The sequence below is a fragment of the Dermochelys coriacea genome, chromosome 1 (assembly GCF_009764565.3).
Source record: "Dermochelys coriacea isolate rDerCor1 chromosome 1, rDerCor1.pri.v4, whole genome shotgun sequence".
NCBI lineage: Eukaryota > Metazoa > Chordata > Testudines > Dermochelyidae > Dermochelys > Dermochelys coriacea.
Genome location: NC_050068.2, coordinates 297,246,420 through 297,268,233, shown reverse-complemented (window position 1 = coordinate 297,268,233; position 21,814 = coordinate 297,246,420). Strand labels below are relative to the sequence as shown.

The 21,814-nt window shown below is 42.2% G+C and overlaps 1 protein-coding gene across 1 annotated transcript in view; it reads left to right on the top strand.

Annotated features, from left to right (window-relative positions):
- Window positions 1-21,814, top strand: part of TMEM117 (transmembrane protein 117) — a 339,089-nt gene that overhangs the window by 164,601 nt on the left and 152,674 nt on the right. The window contains 1 exon segment of the mRNA XM_038421063.2: window positions 2,970-3,069. Coding sequence (XP_038276991.1) covers window positions 2,970-3,069 — 100 coding nt within the window.

Genomic DNA, 21,814 nt, shown 5'->3' with positions numbered 1-21,814 from the left:
GGCTGAGGTTTATGTTCTTTATTATTATTTGAGTTCTCAATAAAGCCAAACCCCAGAAAAGAACAAGTTTGACCTTTCACAGCATACGTGGATTTTATCTGGGTCAGTGTGTCCCATGCTCAGACTGGGTCAGATTCTGTGCTGTGCTTCTTAGGAAGGGCAGCATAGAATGCCCAGCTGTGGAGATGGGGATATAAAAGTAGCTTTAATGGCTTTCTAATTCTGCTTCTTTAAGTAGCTGGCATAGCCCCAGGGCTACACTAATTAATTTACAGCAGTCTTGCCCAACTGCCTGTGGGTGGCTCTCCTTCTCAACCCTTGCACACTCCTACGCTGGGGGCTGCAAGATGAGGAGACATAGAACCACATAAGGAAATTCCAGGCACTTAAGCAACAGAAGCTAGATACAGCCTGATTTTCAGATGGGGTGAGATCCTATGCTTCTTGGTACCTTGTGCAGTTATTTGCTACACCTGTTGAAAATGGTTCTAAAAGGCTACCAGTCAGAATTACATTGCTTTACACCAATTTTACACAAGATGACACAGGACGTGGAGAATCAGGCCCACTGCCTTTTTTTGGCCAGTCACCCACTCACCAGGCATCATCTAGGGTTGCCAGCCCTCCAGGATTGGCCTGGAGTCTCCAGGAATTAAAGATTATGTCATGTAATGAAATCTCCAGGAATACATCCAACCAAAATTGGCAACCCTAGCATCATCACTGTCCATTTTGTTGATGATACCCTCACTTTAGGCACCCCAGCTTGAGTATTTTGGGGTTTTCAGAAGTGACAGTGTCTTAGATGTTGAGTACAGACAACAGAGAAGGGAAAAAATTAAACACGTTTAACTTGACTTTATGGGACACATTTAAAAATTGCTTATAACAATCTCTCTCTTTTTTTGAGCAATCCAACAGGAAATCTGAGCTTACATTTACATGCTGTTCAACTGATTAACATAATAGACATCATCATGGTTTGTTTAGTTAATGACACGCTAGCTAAAATATCTCTAAATTAGCATTTAATCCAAGAGCCATTATGTCTGCCAGGCCATATATCTGTGCACTAAAAGTAGGTTATTACCACACACTGTAACTTACTGTTCCCAAATACAGATACAAGGCCATATCCTTCTACCTGATCAATGCAGGCAAAATTTGACTTTAATGGGGCTCCACATAGGCACAGGGGGTCCACCTGCACAGATATAGTTGCAGGGTCTGGCCTATAAGCTCCTAGATACTATGGTGATGGATTCATAATAAGCATTTAGATAGATTTGCATGTAACTCACCTTTCCTCCCTGGGTTACTCGAGAGCAGGCAACATTCACCTGTGTGCCTGATGTTCTTGACATTAAAGAAGATCCTGAGTATCCCAGTGGTCCTGCTGGATAGGTGAGAATCCTCTATTCACTTTTCTGCTGCAGTCCCTTCACTCCTAAAATTGGCGGTGCCTCCACCTGGCTGTCCCCTCCACACACTCAAAGGCGAGCCTTGGGAAACTCCAGGAATGAATCTATTCTAATAATAAATAATATAATCTGTGGTATGGGTGTAACTCAAATACCAATTATAAATAATGTACATTCAATATACTTAAAATAGAGTTAATGCACCTTTACTTAACAATTTAAAAAATCAGCGTATAACAGACTAAGATTATATGTCACTACTAATTTAAATCCATGGGGCAGTTGAATAAAATCAATTAACGAATATACAATAATAAATGAAACTTATCTAACTGGCATTTACATTGCCACCATTTACCCAACCCCAGAGTGTACACTCCTCTTGATTTCAGAGTCCTAGACGTTTGCGTGGGCACACTTGGGGATCTGCAGCTGGAGAGCACCAACAGTGCTTTGTTGGTTCTGTGTATCAGTCCAGCCCAGGCAACAAGCTGCACAACCCCTGTGATGACTGGAGCCGGCCCCACCAAATGTCAGCAGCTCTGGGTCCTGGTTCAGTGGGAAGATCACTCTGCCTCTCCTCAGACTCCATCTTCTGCTGTGCCCCGTCCCTCGCACCTACTTTCCCAAACCAGAGTGGGGGTTCAGAGCTCCTTCACTACAGGCCCACCTCAGTCAGCTCTAGGCACAGCAACAGTCTCTGCCCTGGCTCCACTGAAGCCACCAACCGCCCCTCAGGCTTCCTGCTCAATCAAAGCCCCTGCAGGATCTCAGGAGCTCCTGGTATGGACAGAGCTCCACAGCAGCAATCTCACTCCTTTTCCCAAAATGGAGTCCACCGCCTGCTCTTCCTGCAGGCAGAAGTCTCCCCCTCTTTCCCCAAGGCATTATGTGAGTTATAGTCTCTGAGGCTAGATTGCAGCACACAGGCTTTTCCCCTCGAACACTCCCAATAAAGTTCAGAGGCCCTTCTAGTAAAGGGTGCCTACATGCACAATAGATAACACTAGTTTCCAAGAAGTTGTTACAGTCAGTTGGCTTCATCATCCATATTCTTGAACATGCATAACATTTATATAGTTTTAAGAAGCCTGTAAATACATTTTTACTTGAAAAAATACAATGTAAAACCTATTATTGTTCAACTTATTAGCTCTTACATAAATGAGCAAGAACAAGCTTTTCTTTAAAAACAAACAAAGAGATTGCTAACAAAGGAAATAAATATGCACTAAGCTATGAGTAAGAAAGAGAGTTCAAATTTAGAATTAGTATGTGTAGTTCCCAGCTTGTCCCTTTGTGGTAAGCTTGAAGTGGATAGAAGACCATTGTGTGATGTTACATATTTCATTTGCTCCATTGCTTGAGTAGAATATTTGGGGGTTTTTTTGTTTTTTGTTAACTCAGTCCTTCCCTGAATATAGCTTAATGTGTGTGAAAATGTGTGTGATCATATAAAAGCTGGAAAATTTTTAATGTTAAAAATATTTCTCCTCAGTAAAACAAATGAATGTGTGTAACTTACAGTCTGTGTGCTTATTTCCACAGGGCATACATCATAACAGACTTTATGGGCATCAGGAACGAAAGTTTTATGAAGGTTGCTGCAGTGGGGACTTGGATGGGAGACTTTGTCACAGCTTGGATGGTAAGAAATGTAATAATACACTTTAAATGCAAAAATCAAAAACTGTATAACTGTTGACGAAAGCAACAGAATCCTGAACCCCTTAAAATCTAAACAATGTGTCAACTCAGACAAGTACAGATGTACAATGGCAGGGTTTGGTAATGAGTTGGGAATCCAAAGGAGAGCCCATTAAAATGAATTGGGGCCTAATTTTACTCTTCTCATGTCAATGAGAGTTTTGTCATTGAATTCTATGGAAGCAGAATTGGGCCCCTTCTTTGCTGTGAAATAGCACCAAGACAACATAGTGGCAAAGTGAAAAAGCAATTAACAGCACAGTCTCCATCTATAGTGACAAGGAGAAAGCCGAGGAGGAAGACTTGACTGAGCAAACTGATTCTAAGAATGAAGCGAGAAAAGAAAAAGAAAGAGAACCAATAATATGTCTAAGATACACTCAGATGTTGTCTGGAAAAAGCCATCTAAAGGGACATTATCCGATTAAATTTACTCCACATTTAGGTTTTTGTAAAAATAAGCTTTTACGAAACCTAAGACTAAATGTTTTCATGAAGCTGCTTTAAATTCCAATGAAAACCATTTTTAAAAAGCATGTTCTCTTGCCATGTTTGCAAACCAAACATGTTAGCAATGCATGAGAATGGGAAAGTGACAACTAACTACACACCAAAGTGAATTTACTCATATATTTCTTTGTCTGAGCTGAAAGAAATACACTTTTTAAAAACAGCATGAATAGTTTAAAGTAAATAAGATTTTTTAAATTCTGTTGATTTAAATAATTGAAGGTTTTAATTTGAATATAGGCAAGATTTATTTTTAGAGAGATCTGTTTCTGCCACCACTGATGTCAATGGTGGCTCTGCAGAGAGAAGTAGCATCTACGATTTTAACCTTACAGAATCCATTGAAATTCATTTGCCATTTTCTTTTTCAGGCAGTTTTGCTTTCTCTAACCAATCAATGGTGCCTCGATTTGTGACCCCAAAAGAGTCAGCAGTGTTCAAGTTGCTTTTCCATTAATTCAGGAAATACAGCTCTGAACACATTTCAGAGGAGTACAGACAGATGGGGGAGAAGGTGTCATCATTTGACATGTCTAGTTAGTAATCACTGCTACCTGTGACATAAAGCACTGAAAACAAAGTACCAGAATAGAAAGAATCTTAGGGTATCTGTAAGAATTAGAAGCAAGAAGTGCTGGTACCATTTCTTAGTCCTTGGGGAATCATCTGAGTTTCTCCCCATTTATCTTCTAACTTCTACATATTTGGAGCAGCATCAAGGATTTTTTCAGCATATTGTACAGTAAGTGTCAGTGGCTTGTCCAAGACAAATTACCATCTACAAAATGGTGGCTATGAAAACCAAGTATACATCAAATCATCCATCTGAACGGGTTTAGAATAAGAACATTGCACAGCTGATCTGTGGACTTGATGTCGACATTTAATGTGTCTTTCTATCAAACCAGTAATAAAATTCATGGCTGCATCTGAACTTCATTAGCATGGTCCTTCTTTTATGGACTTCCACAGCGTTATGCCGCTATGCAAGGAAAGATGAGGTCTGATCTAAACCATATGGAGTGGGATCATGTCTATTGTAGATATATGGCTCATGGTTCAAATGGTGGATTACATGTTAGTCACAGTACATTAGGCGATGTTCCAATATGTCAGCTCTTCGCCCATCTCCTCCAAAGTATGTGTCACAAAGAAACATGCAGCACAGTGTATTATCACTTTAGTCATTGTATAAAACAGTTGATGGGTTAGTTTGCTATGCAAATGTCTGAGGTCAGAGGCCACTAGCATCCTGGACTCCCTTTTCATATGTGAATCTCTCTTTCTCCCTGTAACCCTCATTGCCAAGCATATTAAAGTCACTTGGGGATGTTATGCATGTTAGCTTGTTCTCTGCTTCCTTCCACTGTGATATGTTGAATTTGAAGGTAGAGCACTATGAAAAGCAAAATGGCTTGTGAAAAGAAAAGGAGTACTTGTGGCACCTTAGAGACTAACAAATTTATTTGAGCATAAGCTTTTGTGAGCTACAGCGAGCTCACGAAAGCTTATGCTCAAATAAATTTGTTAGTCTCTAAGGTGCCACAAGTACTCCTTTTCATTTTGCGAATACAGACTAACACGGCTGCTACTCTGAAACCTGTCAAAATGGTTTGTGGCTTCCCTTCAGTTTTTCACTGATTTCCACTAAAAAGGCAACAAAGTGATTGATTGATTGATTGATTTTAGAGGCAACAAAGTGTTTTCATTACAAAGGAGGTGTGCTCTTGCACAGAGCTAATATGGGAACACTAACTTCTGTATAGATTTCAACTTATTTTTTATCCACAAATAACAGCATTCCCTGGGGGAAATGATAGTTTTTCCAACCTTCTGAAATTTGCAAATTCTCGCTTGCAAAAATCTGAATTCACATGGGCAAAGCCTCAAAGCAAAAATGAATAGTGAGACTGCTGCTGCTGGATCAGTCCTGCTATCCACTTTGCTGCACATAATGTGGAAACAGCAGACTATAGCAGTGGCAGTGCTTCAAAGCTACTAGGCCTAATAGTATCAAAAAAGCACCAGTGTCATCAGGAGGCAGATTGAGGTATGGTGACAGGAGAAAGCCATGAACATGCTGCTGCGTAAAAGTCTCCCCTAGAACTTGAACATTTTTGTGAAAAAATCCATCACAGAATTCAGGAACCTCTCCTGTTCTACCATTAATCTCAGTGACCATTCCTGTCCACTCCTCTGGAAGCCATGGCAAATCATTTTAGCTATGAACAGGTGCGGTATCATGCTTTTCCGGCTATTTGGACTTGCTTAACAACTTTGTGAATGCTAATCACAGCACTGAGATATCTTGAAGTGGCACAAGTGATTTGTAGGCACTTTCTATTCTGAGAAGTCCTCCAATACTGGCAGAGCTATAAAGAGGAAAAGAAGGAGAGAAACATCCAGTTTTGTGGCAGGTTCTAATTTACTGTATTCTAATATGCTTAAGAGGCTTCTGCAATAACTAGAAGTCAGCCATGCCTATGCTATTAAGTATAAGATGAGTAAAAGGTGGTATTCTCATTTTTTGTGTACTGGAATCCTGTTGGAGTTCAGATCCCCATGCTTTGTTGAATTGGTGTCTGCAGAAGTCAGCACTGATAATGTCAGTATGAGTTGTGGACTTTCATTTGCAAAATGAATAAGAAATAAAAAATGTTATTCTAGCACGGGGCAAGACATTTCTTAGAAGTTGTCTTAAGATTCTAATATCAGGAACATATTTGAAAGGGAAGAGTGTACTTTTTTTTTTTTGAAACATTGCATGATTCCTGTATGGAAATTGGAATTTATCTCCTAAACCCACTCCTTGTGGACATTGGCTCACTCTGTGTCAGGGTCTGATCCAGCTCCAACTGAAGTCAATGAGAGTCTCTCATTAAGTTTAAAAGAGCTGGCTGAGCCCTAGGCATGCAAGCAGGGAGCATGACAAAGAGCTGCTCTTCCTTTCTGCCCCTGCCTAGTGGCTGACTATAGTTGCACTTCCTGAGGTCTGCCCACAGTGTTAGACTCTCCAAATGGGTCTGGGAAGGGAGGGTTGCAGACAAGACACTGACTACCCCACCCTACTGCACTTGTCCAGGTGTGAAATGAGCGGAATGTATGCTTCACTTTTGAAATGGTGGCAGAGCTCCTGATCTGATGTGCCCAACCCATAACTCTCCAGAGGCAGAGGCTCAATAGGTCAGAATACCTCCAGATAGTCCTGTTGCAGAGTAGACTCTCTACATCCCTTCCCTACAATATAGACCAGGGCGTAAACTACAGTCCGCAGGCCGGATCCGGCTCTCCTGCACTCCAACACCCTGCCCTGAGCCCCCAACCTCCTGCCCTGAGCCCCCTCCTGCACTCCACACCCCTCCCTGCACCCCAACCCCCCCTGCCCTGAGTCCCCTCCCATGCTCCGCACCCTTTCTGCACCCCAGCCCCTTGCCCTGAGCCCCCAACCCCCTGCCCTGAGCCCCCTGCCACCCCAACCCCCTGTCCTGAGCCCCCTAACCCCCTGCCTTAATCCCTTGCCGCACCCCTCCTGCACCCCAATCCCCTGCCCCAAGCCCCCTCCTGCACCCCAACCATTTGCCCTGGGCCCCTTCCTGCACACCACACCTCCTCCCACACCCCAGCCCTACATTCATGGCCCTGCATGCAATTTCCCCACCCAGATGTGGCCCTCGGGCCAAAAAGTTTGCCCACCCCGATATAGACTGAGGCCACTATATAACCTCAGTATTTTTGGATGGAAGAATTTGTCTATCAATAACTGCTGAGTAGGTTGCTTAGCTCTATGTTTCAACCTTGTTTGCAATATATTCCTCACACATACACATTACTTGAATATATGATGTGGTGTTGGTTCAAGTAATATCAATAGTAGTTGTAAGCTTTGTTCAGATTGTTTTATCGGTTGCTCTTCTTTGTAGTAAGAGTAGCTTATTGTTTCTTGCCCTGAATTCAATTTTTAAATAGTTCTGCATATCCCATTGACAAGGATGTGTTTTATTTACAGTATTGGAACACATTTACTTGTGTCTATTTTGTTATCGTTATGATTTTGAAAGACTGCATTTAGTTGAAGAAAGTGGGAGAACAAACTGTTAAAATGATATTTTTTCACAATGCAGCTCTTGTGTCTATTAGAACAGAAGATTATTTTAATCCTCATTTGTTCTCTCACAAGCTTGCCTATCTTTACATGCTAGAGGAAATAAGGACACACGGATACCAGGCACTTATTAGTTTGTGCCACATCTTTGTTTTTCTTTTATCTGCTAATGTATATGTTTTGTTATGATTTATTAAAACAAATTGAGCAGAGAAGGAATTCCACTGGATGCTGCAAAAACTTTTCAGTTGCTGAAAATAGCCTATGCTAAAATGTACAACAGCCCAAATGGACAAAAATAAAATAATGAAGTGGTTGAAAAAGAAATCTCCTTTACTCCAAGGCTGAATTTAAACAGAATGCATGTTTTGTATGCAAAAATAAAATGCAACATATTCTATAGAAATAGTAAAATTCCTGAGATACTGTCTTTGTTCCCTAGAAGTAGGTTTTGGACAGCCACAAATATTCACTCTAAAATTGTGTGTGAGTGAAAGAGTAATCCATCTGTCCACACATATGGTGAGAAAAGAAGAGAAATTTGTTCTGCAGAGTACTGCATATTGTCTCATTCACAAATAGTGAAAGAACTACCGTTTGTGCTGCACCTTCCATGGCAGTGTAGTGTGTCATGAGCCCTGGAATGATTGACATCGCCTCTAACTCATTATTCTGTCAAGGGTTGGGCATGACAATTCAGATTATGATCAGTGTCAATCGTTTCCCTTTCACTGACATATCAAATGACAGAATAAAGCTGTAATTGAATTTGAAATGGCATCTGAAATACAGGATAGCTAACAACTCTGCTGTACTTCAGAGGTGGAAATGAAATTAAACTGTGAACCATGAAATGGAAGGAGCAGAATGGATGATAGACATTGCTAAACTCACTTAACCACACTGCACACGGATGTAACTAATGACCTCATTGGAGGCAACAAGATTCTGCCCATTCATAGAAGTACACATGGTGTCAAGTGCTCTCTCTCTCTCTCTCTCTCTCACACACTTCTTCCTTTTCCTTTTCCAGGGCTCAGTCCAGTGTCTGAGGGATTTCTGATTAAAAAACAGTTTAACAGGCTGTCCTGCAGCTAACTCATCCATTTCCCTGCAGCATTTATGTAGTAAAAGATCAAAACCCTAGTCCAGCAAAGTTTTCTTGGGCCAGAAGAGGGTTTAACCTCCCTTTAATCATCCAACAGTACAAGGCCAGAAGATGCTAATGAATTGAGGGGCCCTATAATTATAAAACTTACCTAGGATAGATAGAAATGGAAACAACTTTTCTTGATTGTTGGATCAAAGGCTGGTAAGACATTTTTTTCAGCATTAGTTTTCTAATTATCTTTTGACCAAAGACAACCTAAACATGTTGCCCTCATGTACACTGCTGTCTCTGATTCTTAGATGTAGTTATTGCTTTGGAATTTGTTCAGCATAGCAAGCTTTTCTGTAAGAAAATCATGCATACATTTGAAAATAACACAGGAATCACTATACTGGAACAGACCACTGGTCCATTATGTCTAGGATCATGCCATGGTCCATATTAGATGTTTCTGAACAAGGTTCACCTCCCTCCTCATGGTGCACCTAGACAGTTGTACAATGCTGTGCCTGAAGGTTATGGTGATTTCCTTCTGGATCCTGCAGTCGTGACCCTAAAACCAAATATTTGGATTACCCTTATCTTAGACCTATCCATGCATGTTATTTGTCATAACAATTCTTAAAGTAGATCAGTACCATTCTAATAGTATCCAAAAGTCGTATGGTTCTGAGATTTTTTAAAATGCAAATACAGTATAATGCTGAATCTTAACGAAAAGTATTAGGCTAATCTGTTTTCCCGATGTTGCAGCAGAAAGATTTGGCTCTGTCACTTTCTCAAAAGACATGAGAGTGAGAGATGAGAGCAAGCAGAATTTCTTGTATTGGAGCATCTGCTTTCCCAAGTCTCAAATCTTGTCCAGCTGATACGTTTTATAGAAAGAATCTATTATACAGTAGGTATGTATATTAGGCAGAGAGTGGATAGCAGAGGATGATGCCTAGACTATGGAGTACAAAAGGAACGACATGTTTTGCACTAGAAGTGGTGCATAGACTTATCTGTGTGACTAAGTCACATCATTGCATATTTAGGCATGTTATGCCCAGATCCTGAACCCACTGAGGTCTATGTCAAGCTTCCTACTGACTTCAGTAGGTATAGGATCAGGTCTGCTGTTTTGCTATATCTTAATGGTGGGGACGATCTCTTTCAGACTGTTTTTTTCTGAATCATGCCCAGACAGAAGAGGGAAAACATGGCAAGAAAGATGTGTCCTGAGATCTTAAATTTTGCATTATATCAGAATTCCTTTTCTTCCCCAATGGACTTTGCATTGGTGCTTTTGAGCCCTTTCTTCCTCCCACTTTTGATGATTAAAGAAGAAACCCACTGTGTGCTTCTTTATAATATATTCATAGTCACATCCTTTTTGGTTTTAAGTTATTTCTGGTCTTCATTTAAACAAATATTTGTCTCTATAGAACTAAAACATTCTCTTTTGACATACAGTGTGTTGGGTTTTTTTAATTGAATACTTTGGAAACCAAAAATATGTACCATCAAAAATAAATATAATAACAAAAATACAATAACCATCCAGCAATTCTACACTCAGAATTCCTTGCATGGCTGTTTCTAGCAATCCTACACTCAGATGTGATGTGTTCTTCATGTACATTGTGAATGTGTGGGCAACTGAGGGGATACAGAGATGGCTCTGGAAATAGCCCGTTAGCCATCTGTACTGAGATCTCTTCAGAACAAGTTCAAGCTTCTGTTAGAGTCTTTAACATGGAACACATCCTATCGAGAACAGTTGTCTGACTCTGTACCCTAATGGCTGACTTGAAACACACACAAATCTTTTACATTGACAGAAAAAGAAAGGGTAATTTTCTTCCTAGTGGTGGAACTGAAGCCCTTGCCAACTGCTTCAAAAAACCTGCCAAGATACATAATGAGCAGACTTGTACCAAACTTGGAGCAGCAAGGCTGATATTATCATTAGAGAAGGATTCAACTGACCATGCAAATTGAGCTGAAGAACTGCAGTGGACTAAATATATGATCAAATAAGATCCCCTGCATCTTCCAAAGGAAGAGATGAGCAGCAGATGGCAGCGGCACACAGCAAAGTTTTTCTTTAATTCTAAATTCCTTCAGGGTTTGTAAAAGGAGATATCTGAAACCCTGAGCAGGGGAAAGAGGAAATCAGGATGTTCTGTGTACTGATAATATACCATCACGTCACTCTTGACTCACAAGATGATGCTCTTGCACAGTGGAAACTACACATTTGAAACTGATAGAGAAAGAGAGAGAGAGCATATCTGGTCTTTAAATGTGTTCTAATGAAGCTGGCTGGCTATGTACAACCAGGACTTCATTGTAAAGTCTGAAGAAGCAGCTGGAAGTATCTTTGTCGATGCAAGTGCCTCAGCCCAAATCCACAAAAGTACCCAGGTGCCTATATCCCAGCTTTAGGCTCTACTGCAATCCACAGAACTGCTCCACTGCCACCTAACCCTGTAGGTGCTGAACCTTACTTGGCCCCTAAGTTTTCAGGGTAAAAAAGTTCCCTAGGCATCTATGTTTCTGCCTTTGGGCATGTACACTGCTGCCTCGCTCTAGGAGTCTGGGCACCTATCTCCCTCCTAAGCCCTTGTGCGATCCACGAAACAAGAGAAGATTGACAGAGGAGCATCTCTCTCACCTGTGGTGCCTGATCCAGTAGGTGAGCTCAGAGCACACTTAAGGAATCAGACCCCATCCAAAATCCAGATGGAGGTGGTGCTGCTGCTGCTGTCCATCTTATAACTCTTAGCCCAGTGGTTAGAGCCCTCCCCTGGGATGCAGGAGAGCCAGGGTTAATCCTTCCTTTGCCTGAGGTAGAGCAGGGATTTAAATAGGGGTCTCCGAGCATGGCGTGAATCACATTGTCTGACATATGTGAGAGGGTCTGGGATAGCTCAGTGGTTTGAGCATTGGCCTGCTAAATCCAGGGTTGTGAGTTCAATCCTTGAGGGGGCCATTTAGGGATCTGGGGCAAAAATTGGGGATTGGTCCTGCTTTGAGCAGGGGGTTGGACTAGATGATATCCTGAGGTCCCTTCCAACCCTGATATTCTATGCTTTCTGGAATCTCTACTAATGAAAGCGTTAAGCTTTGTATAAATAATTAAATAGCTGTTGGAGTAGGGGGCACTGGATGCTGGGTTTCTTACTCCCCAGGTTCATTCCCTAAGCACCAAGCTATAGAGCAAGCCTCAAGCTGTCTCTTTCACTGGCCCAGAGACTCTTGACATATTCACATACAGTGGAACGACTTCATCAGGAGAGCGAGCGAGAGAGCACCATATCAGAGTAGCCCATAGCCCAGTGTTAGGGCACTCTCCTGAGAGCTGGGAAAACCCCTGTTCAAATCCTTGCTTCCCATCTGTCAGACTCAGAACTGAACCTAGGTCTCATGCATTCCCAGTGAGTGATCTAACCACGGGGCTAAAAAACAGTGATAAGAGTGCTGCTGCTGCCCCCACCAGGTCATTCTCCAGGTGTGGAGCAAGGGAGTGCCTAACTCATTCTCAACTTAGGCACCTCAGTCACCTGACTCCAGGATAGGGATTCCTGGTTGGGGATCACAAGCAGAAATAGGTGCCTTCCTGCAGCCAGGACTTAAGTGCCAAGCTCTGTGAGAAGGGTGGGGCTGAGGGCACAACCTTCTGGTTAGCATCTTCTATTGGCTAACTTAGGTGGCTTCCCACCTAGTATGCTAACTTCTGTAGACCACATTCTAAGGTACCTGTCTCTCTCCATGCATTGTATAGGGAACCTGGGCACCTAACTCAGGCTTTGTGGATCCCACATTGTTCCAGTGATCTTCTAGGTGTGTTCAGTGTCCAAAGTCCCTTGTGGATCCAGGCCATCCTTACCTCCTCCCGCTTCTATGAACGCTTATGTCTTCACTCATTAACCTCTTCAGCTTACATATCAGCGTGATATCCTGCTCCCATTGAAATCAATGGCAAAAATCCTATTGATTTCAGGGCAGCAGGATTTCATCCCAGTGCTGTGATGTGGGGACAATGTGTTGTGGGGACAAACCGTGCTGTTCTGTTACCCAACAGTATTTACACTGGAATTAGCCTAAAGTGTAAAATAAAATCAGACTCAGAAACTGTGGTTAACAACTCCCAGCTCCAAGACCTAAGAAAAAAGTATCTAGTATTACCATAAACCTATTCAGTACAGACAGGCCCTGATTCAGAAAAGTATTTAAGGACATGCTTACCTAGTGCAGACCTAATTTTCCTGTGCAGTGTTTAGATACTATAGGGTTGGGATTTAATAGGGTGTCAGAGCTCTTCTGTTAACCCATCCAATTAACAAATGTTGGAAACCTGCAGCAGGCTGATGACATTCTGCTGTGGCAGGTGCAGCTCATTAACTCCATCTAGACAATAGGGGAGGTGAACAAAGGCGCCCGGGGCTAGGATGGAGAGATCTCAGCAAAGACACTTTAGGAACAGCCAAGTTTAGGCTGATGTTCATTGTCTGAGTCATCATTAAAATCAAACCACAGGAAGAGGGTAAGATTTTTGGATACTAGCTCAGAGTCTGTGCTCTGCTGAAGGTTTTTTTTCCCCTCTTCTGTTGGTAGTAGCTCACCTTACATGATCACTCTTGTTACAGTGTGTATGGTAACACCCATTGTTTCATGTTCTCTGGGTATATAAAATCTCCCTACTGTATTTTCCACTGCATGCATCCAATGAAGTGAGCTATAGCTCACGAAAGCTTATGCTCAAATAAATTTGTTAGTCTCTAAGGTGCCACAAGTACTCCTTTTCTTTTTTTAGATATTCATTATGTTCATATGGCTGATGTAGAAAAACTTTACATAGTATGACAGATACTGTAACTACATGCAGTAGCTTTGGGGAACAGTGTATTAAGTTTTATGAATGGTTCATTTGTTACTGTGGACCAGAGATTGCATGCAACTCTGGGGGCAGAGGTGGTGGTGGTGGGGTGTTACTCAGCTCCTCCAAGAACTAAAAATAATGGAGAATAATTAAGGTGAGTCACTCAGGTAGTAAAAGCAGCAAAGAGCCCTGTGGCACCTTATAGACTAACAGACATATTGGAGCATAAGCTTTCGTGGGTGAATACCCACTTCATCGGATGCATGGTGTAGTAAACACCTCCTGACAGGTACCACCTCCGGGGAGGTTTGCATATACTGGTACAAACTGGGTATTCCAAAGACCAGTAGGCAAAGAAAGGGCTTTTGATATAAAAAGGCTGGGCTTAAACTGACTCAGGGCTATCTGCTCTAGCAACCAAACAGGAGCTTCTGGCCAAGGAATGACTCAACTTTTGAGGAAGGGCTGGAAACACTTTGGCCTGCTAGAGCCACATAAAACTAATGGGTGACTCCTGATAGATTTAGTGTGTGTTTAAATCTGTCTTTTGTCTTTATTATGTTCTCTTTAATACTTTTCCCGTAAGAATGAATGTGCTTGCTTAGGGCTTGTCTCCACTTACTGGGGGATCAATGCACGGCAATTAATCCACTGGGGGTTCGATTTAGCAGGTCTAATGAAAACCTGATAAATCACGAGTTCTCAAACTGGGGGTTGGGTCGTGAGTTTATTACATGGGAGGTCGCGAACTGTCAGCCTCCACCCCAAATCCCACTTTGCCTCCAGCATTTATAATGGTGTTAAATATATAAAAAGAGTTTTTAATTTATAAGGGGGGTCACACTCAGCTTGCTATGTGAAAGGGGTCACCAGTACACAAGTTTGAGAACCACTGCGCTAAATCAACTGCCTATGGCTTTCCCATCAACTCCGGTACTTCACCGGAATGAGAAGCATAAGGTAGGAAAAACTCTCCCGTTGACTTATCAACCCAGTGCAGTGTATGTACTGCTCTAAGTTGACCTAGGTACATCGACTTCAGCTACGTTATTCATATAGCTGGAGTTGCGTAATTTAGGTCGACATAGCCCTGTAGTATAGACCTGCCCTTAGAAAGCGCTTTGTGGTAGCTAATAACTGCTGGCAATACACTGTTCATAGCTCTTGGAGAGAGAAAGCCATGCACAGGTGCTGGCCTCTAGGCACATTGGCTTATTGGGGGTATCACAGTGTAAGACGGGGCTGTGCAGCCTTATAATCCCCTAGCCAGAAGGGAGTGAGGGACAGGGGTCGCTGCTCAGAGACAGGTGTTGGCTGGAGACTTGAGATCTGACTGGGTGTTCCTGGAATGGATCATGGAGTGAGGGAGACAGGTGCAGTTACCCTGAAACTGTGACAGATGGCTTGTGGTAATTCAAAGCAAAACGGAACCCTGGTGTAATTCTACTGACTATAGGAAGTAACGCAGAGGTGAATTTGGTCCCAGGACCTTAAATATCACAACTGTTTTTCCTGAAATTGAAGACATTCAAATTAAAAAGTTCAGTGATTTGCACTGAATCTCATTTTAATATTGTGTTTAATAAAATGGGCCTGGTATATATCAATCTCATCTTGTCTTTGCTCTTTTTGTATTATTGCTTTACGTGCCTTGAAATGTGAACTTCAAGAACTTAATTAAATGGCTAGAAAGGTTGCTGAGTTTCACTCAACTATTTTAAGTACCTTTTGAAACCTCCATTAAAAAGCTATTTTTACAGTTTTTTACAGCAGCACACCTCTGCATATCACAAAAGTAATTGCTGCTCCTGTACTGGGTAGATTATTATTATGATTTTTTTTTTGGCATTTCACAGCTAAGGAATTTAGCTTCACAGCAACCCTGTGAGATGAAGGCATTAGGTGTCCCCGTTTTTCAGACTGAGGTATGTGGCGGTTAAGGGACTTGTCCTTGGACACACAGTAAGTCTGTGGTGGAATTGAGATAGAACCTAAATCTTTTGACTCCAGTCTTGCGTTTGATATTTCTGTTCCCAATTGTAATTACTATTATTGTTCTTTGTGTCCATTGATGGCAGTACCCTGGTTTAAGTAAAATGTGTGCCCTCTCTGCTCAGTTGCCAAATACCTTCTTGTAGGGGAAAACCAGACCCAAATGCCACATCTGCTGGGCAGGGAGTTGAGGAGATGTAAGGGAAGAAGTTGGAGCTGCTCGATGGAGGCTACTCCAGCTAATGGCTGGATCAACTTATATAGTTCCTCTGTGGAGGTGAATGGGAACTGCACCCTGGTAGGTCTCCTGGGATCTCACCCCCTTTTACAGTGGCCCACCCTTGAGCTGCCTCCAGCCATGCCAAGCTCAGGGCTGTGAAGATCACTCTCTTGGCCTGACTCTCCACTGACTTGGGCCGAGTTTACCCCTGTCCTGAGTAATCCCACCGCAGTCAATAGATTTATGCTAAGAGAATGGAGACTCAGGTCCTGTGCACCACCCCTTACCTACAAAGTAAAAGAATGTCTGCTTAATGAGCATCCTGTACCCCACGTAAGATTTCACAGAAAGCAATTTCATCACCATAGAAACAAGCTCTATAGTACAAAACTCATATGGATATGGTTGTCAGACACCCAGGATTTGTTGCACTGTGGCTGCTCCACATACAGCCAACAGCCCAGCAGCTTTATGACCATATGCCCTTGGAATTGTATGGTTCCCTGATCACTGGGTCAATAGGCTTATCTAGATGAGGGAAAATTGGATGAGTGTAACTACAAATCAGTGTAGCTATGGTGGGACAAATCCTTAATGTAGAGATGCTGTCCTGCTGCAAAATGGGGCTGTGACTCTAGGCCTGCTCTATATTACACTGGTCCAGGATCACCAGCGTGTAGCACCTTGTGGACTTACTTCCTCTTGTCTCTGGCATGCCTGAAGAATGTCCAATGTGCTGGCGGGAGCCAGGAGCAGGTAGCAGGGAGTCAACTGTGATGGCTTTATTCCACCCAAGAATTCCTCTGTGCCAGGGCAATCCCCAGCTGCCCTGTTACACCGGTTTTCCATCTTTGCAGTTTGTACCATGGAATAGGTACAAAGAATGGGACAGAACAGGAACTGAAGATCTGGCCTAATGAGAGTTGCATGCAGCTCTAAAGCTGCAGGTTGGATAGCACTGCTCTAGGTGGATAGGAAAGATCAGTTTGTGCAGGTTCTAACACGGCAGAGCCCTGATTCAGATTAGGGCCTCAGGGCCCCGCTGAACTATAAAAAATACAAATTAATAACCAGTGTCACAAAATAGTGTAGACAAGTGCAGTGTAGACAAGGTCGACCTTAGAAGTGGGCCACATGAGTGACTGCCCAGGGTGCCATGGTCAAGGAGACACTGTGCAGCAGTACAGAGGTGCACGTTACTGGCTGGCAGGGGAGCTCCACAAACTTGCAGAGGCAATGCGTGTGGGGGCAGATTTCTCCCTGCTTCCTCCTGGCAGAGGAATGGTGTGGGGAGCAGGGATGCACAGATACTGCTTCCCTCCACACACCTCAAATGTTGCTCTGTGCCCCACTGTGGGGCTTTGAGGAGGGGGAGCAAGGAGCAATGCCAGGGCCCCCATGTCCAGGTCACTTTTACCACGTGGGCTGTGTGGTGAGGCCAGCATCAAGAACTGTTTCTCTCCCCAGCTGGGCTGCAGAAGGGAAGGGCAGGAAAGTGACCTGGGTGCAATGAGCCCTTGTGTTGATCCTAGCTTCCCCCCTCACAACCCCCCTGGGGGGCACAGAGGAGTAGCATTCAATGGGGGGTGGGAGGGGAAAGCAAGCAGCAATGCCAGCAGCTCTGTGCATCCAGGTCAGTTTCTCTATGTGGGCACAGGAGTGGGATACAGAGGTTGGGACATAGGAGGGGGTGCAGGGGTCAGGGGAGAAGGGGACACAGTGCAGGGGTTAGGGGCAGGTGGGGTTGCAGGATGGGGTTAGGGGAGAAGGGGGCACAGGATGCTGTTGGGGAGAAGTGATTATTCATTATTACTGTTATTATTGTATATTTTACAAATAATTTCAGGAATACATCTCAGATTAGATGCCTGAAATCATGATCAATTTTATCAGTAACTGCCATCTTTCAGCTTTTTTGCACTAGCACAAGATGGGTCCATCTCTCCCTCTGTCTGCCTGGGATCTCTCCTTCCCTTACTTTATTCTTGAGAGCATGCCTAAACCTATCAGCAGAAACCAAATACTTGATCCTGAAACCTTAACTCTGAAAGGAGTCCTTACTCATACACTTCATCCCATTGAACTCATGAAGGTTGCAGGATCTGTCCCCAGCTCCTACTGTTGCTCAGCAGTTCAGAGTTTTGGAGCAGCACTTTATTTGTGTTAATTTATCTGCAAACATTTGAATGTTTTGCTGCTACCATGAAGAATAAAGGACGATTCGATGTTCTACTATATAGTCTTTGTTCCTGAAATGGAATCACATATGGCAGACTCCTGTTTGTTATATCTATATAGATTCATAGATACTAAGGTCAGAAGGGACCATTCTGATCATCTAGTCCGACCTCCTGCACAGCGCAGGCCACAGAATCTCACCCACCCACTCCTATGAAAAACCTCACCCATGTCTGAGCTATTGAAGTCCTTAAATCATGGTTCAAAGACTTCAAGGAGCAGAGAAGCCTCCCTCAAGTCAACCATGCCCCATGATACAGAGGAAGGCAAAAAACCTCCAGGGCCTCTCCAATCTGCCCTGGAGGAAAATTCCTTCCCAATCCCAAATATGGCAATCAGCTAAACCCTGAGCATATGGGCAAGATTCACCAGCCAGATACCCAGGAAAGAATTTTCTATAGTAACTCAAATCCCATCCATCTAATATCCCATCTCAGGGGATTTGGCCTATTTACCCTGAATATTTAAAGATCAATTACTTACCCAAATCCCATTATCCCATCATACCATCTCCTCCATAAACTTATCGAGTAGAATCTTAAAACCAGATAGATCTTTTGCCCCCACTGCTTCCCTTGGAAGGCTATTCCAAAACTTCACTCCTCTGATGGTTAAAAACCTTTGTCTGATTTCAAGTCTAAACTTCCTGGTGGCCAGTTTATCCCCATTTGTTCTTGTGTCCACATTGGTGCTGAGCTTAAATAATTCCTCTCCCTCTCCTATATTTATCCCTCTGATATATTTATAGAGAGCAATCATATCTCCCCTCAACCTTCTTTTAGTTAGGCTAAACAAGCCAAGCTCCTTAAGTCTCCTTTCATAAGACAAGTTTTCCATTCCTCGGATCATCCTAGTAGCCCGTCTCTGTACCTGCTCCAGTTTGAATTCATCCTTTTTAAACATGGGAGACCAGAACTGCACACAGTATTCTAGGTGAGGTCTCACCAGTGCCTTGTATAATGGTACTAAAACCTCCTTATCCCTACTGGAAATGCCTCTCCTGATGCATCCCAAAACTGCATTAGCTTTTTTCACAGCCATATCACATTGGCAGCTCATAGTCATCCTATGATCAACCAATACTCCAAGGTCCTTCTCCTCTTCCGTTACTTCTAATTGATGCGTCCCCAACTTATAACTAAAATTCTTGTTATTAATCCCTAAATGCATAACCTTACACTTCTCACTATTAAATTTCTATTACTCCAGTTTACAAGGTCATCCAGATCCTCCTGTATAATATCCCGATCCTTCTCCGAATTGGCAATACCTCCCAGCTTTGTATCATCTGCAAACTTTAATAGCACACTCCCACTTTTCGTGCCATGGTCAGTAATAAAAAGATTAAATAAGATTGATCCCAAAACCGATCCCTGAGGAACTCCACTGGTAACCTCCCTCCAACCTGACAGTTCGCCTTTCAGTAGGACCCGTTGCAGTCTCCCCTTTAACCAATTCCTTATCCACCTTTTGATGTTCATATTGATCCCCATCTTCTCCAATTTAACTAATAATTCCCCATGTGGCACGGTATCAAATGCCTTACTGAAATCTAGGTAAGTTAGATCCACTGCATTTCCTTTATCTAAAAAATCTGTTACCTTTTCAAAAAAGGAGATTAGGTTGGTTTGGCACGATCTACCTTTTGTAAAACCATGTTGTATTTTGTCCCATTTACCATTGACTTCAATGTCCTTAACTAATTTCTCCTTCAAAATTTTTTCCAGGACCTTGCATACTACAGATGTCAAACTAACTGGCCTGTAGTTACCCGGATCACTTTTTTCCCCTTTCTTAAAAATAGGAACTATATTAGCAATTCTCCAATCATTCGGTACTATTCCTGAGTTTACAGATTCATTAAAAATTCTTGCTAATGGGCTTGCAATTTCAGGTGCCAATTCCTTTAATATTCTTGGATGAAGATTATCTGGGCCCCCCGATTTAGTCCCATTAAGCTGTTTCAGTTTCGCTTCTACTTCTGATATGGTAATATCTACCTCTATATCCTCCTTCCCATTTGTCATGCTACCATTATCCCCAAGATCCTCTTTAGCCTTATTAAAGACTGAGGCAAAGTATTTGTTTAGATATTGGGCCATGCCTAGATTATCTTTAACCTCCACTCCATCCTCAGTGTTAAGCGGCCCCCTTCTTCCTTCTTAGTTTTCTTCTTATTTATATGGCTATAGAACCTTTTACTGTTGGTTTTAAATCCCTTTGCAAGGTCCAACTCTACTCTACTTTTAGCCTGTCTCACTTGATCCCTACATGTTCTGACCTCAATTAGGTAGCTTTCCTTGCTGATCCCTCCCATCTTCCACTCCCTGTATGCTTTCTGCTTCTTCTTAATCACCTCTCTAAGATGCTTGCTCATCCAGCTTGGTCTACAACTCCTGCCTATGAATTTTTTCCCCTTTCTTGGAATACAGGCTTCCGATAGCTTCTGCAGTTTTGATTTAAAGTAATCCCAGGCCTCCTCTACCTTTAGATCCATAAGTTCTTCAGTCCAATCCACTTCCCTAACTAATTTCCTTAATTTTTGAAAGTCAGCCCTTTTGAAATCAAAAACCCTAGTTGCAGATTTATTTTTGTTAATCCTTCCATTTAGTTTGAACTGAATTAGCTCATGATCACTTGAGCCAAGATTGTCCCCTACAACCATTTCTTCTATGAGGTCCTCGCTACTCACCAAAATTAAATCTAAAATGGCATCCCCTCTAGTCGGTTCAGCAACTACTTGATGAAGGAATCCATCAGCTATCGCATCTAGGAAAATCTGAGCCCTATTATTATTACTAGCACTGGTCCTCCAGTCTATATCTGGGAAGTTAAAGTCTCCCAAGATCATGCAGTTTCCATTAGTATTTACTTTATTAAAGACATTATCTATCTATCTATCTATCTATCTATCTATCTATCTATCTATCTATCATGTATTGTGAGAGAGAAAGCATGTTTTCTTGCCGATTCTGAGACCGACATCACAGATGTGTAATGCTGTTAAAGCTAGAATGTATGGGTTTGCACAGGAGGAACTTCCCTACAAATACATTCCTAATAAAGATAATTTCTTCAGAATAAGCACTGGAATCAACTTTTGCAATACTGACTAGCCTAATCAGATTATTATTTTTGTAAAGACTGATTAATAGCAATGTATGTCCAAGCCCAAAATTTATACCTGTTATGCCATGGTTTTTTGCACTTGTTTATATATTATTGCTTTTTTTTTAAGCTAACATAGTTATTAAGGGGTTGTATAACTTAGCAATTATACCAACAGAACCCCGGGAGAAACAAACTCTGAGTGTTCTGTATTCTGTTTGCCTGATTATTGTGAATATATTTTTTTAAGCCTTAATCTCTTAAAACGCCAATTCCACAGCTATGGATAGTGGAAATTCCTGAAGTAGATGATCCAGTATCCATCCTATTTTAGCGGAATGTGGGAAAGAGTATACTTCTGTTTTAGATTGCTTACCTCCTACTCTTTTTTTTTTTAAAAAAAAAGTACAAATACAAAATGGGCAAAATAAGTCTTTATCCTGTTTGTTTTAAAATATTAACTCTGCAATCACAGACCAGCAAGAAGGAAATCCGATCTATAAATGATCCTTTCTCATGGCATTGTACTAAACTAGTC